The 7,305-nt window shown below is 34.9% G+C and overlaps 1 protein-coding gene across 1 annotated transcript in view; it reads left to right on the plus strand.

Moving 5' to 3' along the window:
- The window catches only part of TMX3 (thioredoxin related transmembrane protein 3), a gene marked incomplete at both ends in the record, with an annotated part of 31,479 nt that extends 25,064 nt beyond the window's left edge, over positions 1-6,415 (plus strand). Inside the window, 4 exon segments of the mRNA XM_080714482.1 lie at positions 1,154-1,210; positions 2,911-3,040; positions 4,417-4,485; positions 6,155-6,415. Of these exon segments, the coding sequence (XP_080570608.1) occupies positions 1,154-1,210; positions 2,911-3,040; positions 4,417-4,485; positions 6,155-6,415 (517 nt within the window).
- Positions 6,416-7,305: the final 890 nt, after the last annotated feature.

Below are 7,305 nucleotides of genomic sequence, written 5' to 3' on the forward strand. Positions count from 1 at the left end.
TGCCTTTTCTTTGTTATGTGTTATAGTATGGTAAAGCAAAAGTAGTCATACAGGTTGAGCATTGCTAATCTGAAAATTAAAAAACCAGAAATATTTCAAAATTTGAACTTCTTGAGTTCTGACATGACACTACAAATGGAACAATCCATACCTACCCCATGTGATATGTAGCAGTCAAAAGCCAGGTGCATTTTAAAGTGCTGCATGGAATTACCTTCAGGTTGTGTGTATAAGGAAAATCTAAAACATCTTTTTAATAAATAAGATTTTAATAAATAAGATTGAAATCTTATTTCAAGTAATTTATTGTGTATATACAAATGTTCCAAATATTTTTAGGAAAAATCTGAAACACCCATCCCAAACATTTCAGATCAGAGATGCTCATTCTGGGTTTTCAGGCTTTCAGAGGTGAATTGAGGTCTGCCGTATGTTAGTATGATAGTATGTTGCATTCAGAATGAATTATCTGGATCTTGAAATTATTTGATGGGATGTTCTACAACTGAGGGGGAAAAAGCTCACTGTTTGATTTATATAATTTGTATTATACCTGCTTCCTGATAAGATTTCAAGATAAATCTCATGGAAATGAAATAATATACATGTATTCCTAAATTTTGGAGCATATTAAATGATCAATCAGAAGTCAGACATGATTGGAATCTCAAATAATAGCTGTGAATATAAGAATGGCATTAAAAATAAATATTTGCTGGGTACTAGATCTTTCTGTATGTTGCAGTTATATAAGACAGTAGTATAAATGTATCATATGATTTTTATCATCTTATTCCAAATCTTTTAATGAAGGTCATTGTAGTTCTCATGATACATTGTAGGCAACATCTTCTGAGTAGCTCTGTTTTAGTGTAATTGTTTTAATTTTTAAATATTTTAAACATATTCCTATTAGACAACCATTTATTTTATGCATTTTAAACATATATATAAATGAAATAGAAATTTCTTAGGAATTAAGGCTACTCATGTATATTTGTACCTTAAAAGCCATTATAATTTGCATACATAAATATGCGATTTTTGTGTTAAATATTTACATTTTATATACTCTTTGAGCCGTGAAGTTCAATTTGTTATATGGTCTGTTTATTTTTTTAAACATTTTGATATGTAACAATTTCATTGTTAGGGATTTTCAGTTTGGCCACATGGATGGAAATGACTATATAAATACCTTGCTGATGGAGTAAGTGTTCTTTGCTTTGCTTTCAGATCTTAACAATTTTTAATTTGTATTTGAGAGGTGAGAAAAGCAAACTGTTGATACTCGGATGCAGACATTCACCTATTTAATCTTTTACTTTAGTTTCTAAATTCTGTATTTGAAACTTTCTGAGTTTTCATATGCTGTTCTAAAAGAAATTATTCCCAATTTGTTGTTATAATTTATTCTGAAAATACATTATTCAGAATCTTGCACATTTTGTAGTTTTAGCTTACTATAACATAAGAAATTCAGTTTTAATATGTGTTATTTCAACAAAATAGAACATTTTTAGCATTTATGAACTAACTGCTATTCTAGAGTAATAGATCTTAACTAATATAACTAATATAGGGAAATATGTAGGTTTAAAATAATTTGGTTTGTTACATTTATGATGTAAAGATTGATCTTACCCCCCTGATTCTAATATGGAGAGCATTTTCCAAAAGATACATAGAGTACTAGATCTAGTGTACAGTAAAGTGAAGACATAGGAAGATCAGAGCAGCTGTATAATTATAGATCTGATCCTTGATTTTTAATACTCAGTTTGGAAAAACAGTCATTTATGCTTTTCCGATTACCCCTGGATAGCTGTTGCTTATAGGAGAGAGAGAGTTTACCGCCTCTAAATCTAGGAGAAATTGGTATTCGACATAATCTCAAAAAGGGTACATTGTAATAAAAGGACATTTTTAATACGTTTTTATAGTGTATATGCAGGGATCTTGACACATTTCTTATGTCCTTCACAGAATAGGGATGTGGTAAAATAGCAGCTACAACATCCAAAGCCGTTGGCCCAGAACCAGAGTGCGTCTCCTTTATCCTGATGGTACTCAGAAGTTCAGAGATAGGCCAGTGTTTTCTTATGAGGGCGGTTATAATCTAACCTCATTTGTGAGAGAGTAGAAAATTTGACCCAAGATTAGAGTAAGAGAACATACTGCATTTAAATTTAAATTTGAGTGGATTTTTATATCCTGGGATATGATCCGTCTCAGACTTCCAAGTATACTAGAAAATATATGTACTCTGCTATTGTCAGATAATGTCCTGCACAGTATGGCAGGGACTCTAGAGAATTTGCAGTAGTGTTTACTGAACATGTATTCTGTATACGGTGCTATGCTGAATGGTTAGCTTAAATTTTCTCATGCAACGTGTAGCAAGATAAGTACCACCCCACTTTGAAAATGAAAACTGTCGTGTGTATGTGTCTACCTTACTTACCTAACGTCCTGCAACTGTAAAAGAAAGTCCCAGATTTAAATGTAAGACATGAAAGTCTAGGTACCATGGTGTTACTTGTCTAATTAGATGAGTACCACGTAGCTGAGGTGGGGTCGTACATGATGAACAGTGATGGTATTTGTGCTAGATTTGCGATGAGGACTAATCTAGCCAGGAAATTGATACTTTATACATTGTAATTTTTGTCCTTAATTTTAATGATGATTACCCAACTATATAGTGTATATTAGAATGTGTTTCTCATAACTTTAACTTAGTTTTCAAATCAATGCAAAATTTGAATTTTTTTTCTTTTTGTAGGCAAAGGAAGGCAAGTTTAGTAATATAGTTCCTTTTTTCTACAATCATAGAGATAAAAATTATTGTCAGAATATTTGTTACTTGTGTTGTCTAATGTATAGTTTGATTTGTTTTTCCATTCTCAGTGAGTTGACAGTTCCAACTGTAGTTGTACTGAATACATCAAACCAACAATACTTTTTGCTAGATAGAGAGATTACAGATGCCGAAGACATGGTCCAGTTCATTAATAACATTTTGGATGGCACTGTAGAAGTAAGTAGTTGAGTTCCTTTTCAGAGGGATAATGGGAAAGAGACAGAGGGGAACCTAGTTGTTTTCTTACCTCTGATTTTGAAAGAAATAGTAGGCTGCCGCCCAGAGGGTAGGAGGGAACGGGCTTCCACACTCTCCTTTTCTCCTATCATAGGCAGAGTCATGTTCTTTCAGACAGTGAAGGTTCCTCTATGGCGAAGCTTGCTCAGAGGTGGAAATGTACCTTTACAGATTTTTTGGAGGGCATTTTTGATTGTCACAGTGATGGGTGAGGTAGTAGTGGTACTTGAGTTTAGCCTGGAGCTAAGAGGCCTCCATCATGAGATGATTGAACTTTTCTGGCTCTTAATACTTTTCTTGATCTAAAAGGACAATTGAATTAAGTTATTAGGATGATGATCCAAGAAAATCTTCTAAGACAACCATGATAAGCAAGTGCATTGAAAATCAGAGTCCCCAGTAAGTAGTTTTAATATACTGTAAAACACTTCTCAGAAATAAGTGACTAGATAGTCTTATTGTTTTTCTATGAATCTTACTGCATTGTTTTGCAAAGTGAGTTGCAACCCATACAAAGAAGTCATGCTGTTCCCCTCAGGAAGGACATGATCAAGGATTGTAAGTAGCACATAATTCAGTAGACTACAAGAAAATAACAGACTTCCTGATACTTTTAGAAGGCTTAGTTACTCTTTTGTGGTACTTTTGCTTCCAGCTTTACCCAAACTTTATTTAAAAAGACTGACAAACATGTCTACTTTGGATCAAAGTCAAGAAGTTAGAAATGTACTCGTAATCATATAGTGAGAGTTTCATATTTGCAAAAACAGTGATTTTATTCAATTAAAGCATCTGTCTGAGTAAGAGCACCTCTCTGTAAGTTAGTGAGAGCTGGCTAAGCTGCTCAATAGCCACAAGATTGGACAAGTCCCCACAGCTGGGCATTCAGAGTGAACCAGACTTCAGGGATGGATGGGGCTGGGTTAATCGCCATCAGGAGTTCTCTCTCTGCCTCCCTCACTTCTTGCTGAGCTTCATCCTCGTTGAGACTCCCAAAACCACAGCAAAGGCCTCCTGCAGCAGCTCTGCTGTAGGAGTCCCAGCTCAGTTCAGAGTCAGGCGGGCCTGGACTCGGGGTGGGTCGGCTGCAACTCAGCCACATGTGTCGTGAATAGGAGAGAACGAATTCCTCGAGGAAGACTCAGGGTGGGTGGACAGAAGGCAGAAGGAATGTGAACAGGGAAAAAATATCTGGGTGTTTAACACATGACTGTTTCATGTAATTAAAATTTTGTAGTCAACTACTATAACATGAAAAAATGAAAGTCATACTTGAAATATTTAAATAACAACATTGTTCTCTTCTTGAACTGAAGGCCCAAGGAGGTGACAGCATTTTTCAGAGATTGAAAAGAATAGTCTTTGATGCCAAGTCTACGATTGTGGTAAGTAAAAGGGAGAGGTTCTGTATGTTTACAAAGGTAAAGTCCAGAATTTCAAAGGAGTAGGTCACCTGAATCTTGATTTTGTGGGGAATGAACTAGTCAGTATTTAAATTAAGAAAACATTTACTAGGCAAAAATTAAATTTCTCTGTTTCTGTATGATTTGTAAATCACTGAAATTGAGTCAAGTAACTTGATAGTATGACTTAAATAGTTTTTAACCTGCCTTATAAAATTTTAGATCTTAAAGTAAAATGTTAGATCATAGTGTTTTAAGCATTCCTATGACTTCTCTACTTTCCCCGTGGGTAAGTAGTTAGGACCATTTATAGACATTCTTACATTTTTTTTCCTCCTTCCCCAGCTGCTTCTTTCGTTTCTTGTGTTCTCTCCTTCTTTCTTTACAAAGCAGACTTTACATGTAGAATTAAAATGTGATGACTTTACATGTAGGATTAAAATGTGATGGTCAGATTTGTTCCAACAGTGTTTTATTTGTTCATTCAAATGTTTATTCATAGTTGTTATATGTATGATAGCAAAAATAATTTGTCGCATATGTCCCATTATACTTTCTCTTTTATATTGTACTTACTAAATGTTTTCTTAGCTGCTGTGATAATTACTTCCCCCCCTTGTCCCCATTTCTCTAGTTCTTCAGTGTTCTCAGTGTCTTCTTTTTCCTCTCTCATTTATTGGATCTGAACTGTCTTGCTCAGAACTATAGTCTAAGAACTCATCCCCCTCCTGCCACCCCGCTCAGCTCTGAATCACCTTGACAGCAGAGGCTGTTTTTACATCTCTTTGAGCACTAAAGATAGTCCTGTTGCCACCAGCATGGATTAGACTGTCATCGCATTATTCCACCTGCTAGTCTCCCCACTCCCTCTTGCCTTTTCTCCAGTCCATTCTATGCACCATGCTAACTGATGTGACCAGAGTAATCCGTTTGATTGCTTTCCTTCTCTTTTCAGTGATGTACATACTCTGCCCATCTAGAATATTCTCCTCATTGGTTTTTGAATAATGCATAAGGTTTTCTGGAGCTGGTGTCTGATGCTCCTGCTATACCTTGTGCAGTCTCTTCCTTACTCAATTCTTAGAATGAATTAAGAACCTATTCTGATTTTGTAAAATCTTCTGTTTCTTCACCAAAAATTATCTTTCTCTGTTCTGACCTTGTCTATATTATTCTAAAGGTTTACAAACATCTAATAAAATACATTGTATAAAACTTATTCAGTAATTTTTTTTATTTTACCATAAAGAGAGTAGTATGTACATATTCTCTTCGCATGGCATTTTTAACATTTCTAACTAATATGTTTAGTAGCAGTAAAGTCTCAGTAACTTATTAATTTCTTGTACTTTATATGGTATCTCATTTCCCAGAAAAGTAAAAGTAATCTGCCAGTAGCTGCAGAAACACACACACACACAAACACACACACACACACACACACACACACACACACACACACACGTGATATAAAATCATATCTCATACAGTATTTTTAAGATGGTATTTAATACTCAAGTATTGACATTTGTTCATTGGAACTAAAAACATTGAATAGCAACAAGAATAAATCTGGGTTTTTTAATGTTTTTCATGGTTTTTATATCAGAATCACATTTGAGGCAACTGATTCTTACTTATCCTCCCACAGTCCATATTCAAGAGCTCACCACTTATGGGCTGCTTTCTCTTTGGGCTGCCACTGGGTGTCATCAGCATCATGTGCTATGGGATCTACACCGCTGACGCTGACGGAGGGTATATAGAAGAGCGATATGAAGTGTCCAAAAGTGAAGTGGAAAGCCAGGAGCAGAGAGAAGACGGCAGAGAGCCGCAGGAGCCGAATGGAGGAGCCTCTCCAGCACCTGCCATGCAAGAGCCCAAGGATGTACTAGAAAAGAAGAAAGACTGAGCCGTCACAAGTATAAAGTATTTGATAGGATTTCAAATTATTAAAAAGTTTATTTATTGAATTTAGAGACTTAATCATGATCTTTACAGAAAAGAACATGTTATCTGTATTTTGCTAATATCAACTGCATGGATTAAAGTAGTCCTTCCATAAATGGGGAGATGTTTGGTGCAAAGAGAGGAAAAGATCGTCCAACACAGAAAATCAAAGCACTCCATCAACGTTTACCTTGTAGATGTTGTTCTGACAGATTAATTCGATTTGCCTGTTTTTCTACCTGAATATTCTTTGACCAAGCTAGGATTCTTGGGCAGAATATTTAAATTGGTTAGTCAGGTAGAAGATACATGTTTGATATGGAAAAATAATACTTCACCTACTACTACCATTCTCCTTATATATTTTCCATAAGATTTATATGGACAAAATTTAAGTCTTTAAAAGTTAGGCACTTTAAGGAAAATAAAATTTTTTCCATGTATCAAATTAAGATTAAGAGGTTAAAAATAATGTGGTTTTATATATAGCATAGTGATTTTATTTTATTAATTATTTTTAAAGGAGAGGAAATGTTACTTTTTAACTTTATACTCAGTTGCATTATTATAAATTTTTCATATGAGCCTATATAGTGGGGGGAGGGAAACATTTTTTGATTGACCTTTGCAAAATAACCAGGATGTACTGGGGGCAGTCGCTTCAGCCCCTTTTCTGGAATGCTCTTGATCTGGCATCCTCTCGGTCATTGCAGGAAGGAAGGGGCCTGTGTTGATCCTACCTGGCTTTAGCCAAAGCAACCTAGTATTTGTGTTTTCTTTCATTTTTATTCTGTATTGATAGTTCTTCTAAATTTTTGAAAAGTAATATGGATCATATTTCTGTTTATGGTA

This window comes from Muscardinus avellanarius, assembly GCF_963383645.1.
Source record: "Muscardinus avellanarius genome assembly, chromosome: 17".
Classification (NCBI taxonomy): domain Eukaryota; kingdom Metazoa; phylum Chordata; class Mammalia; order Rodentia; family Gliridae; genus Muscardinus; species Muscardinus avellanarius.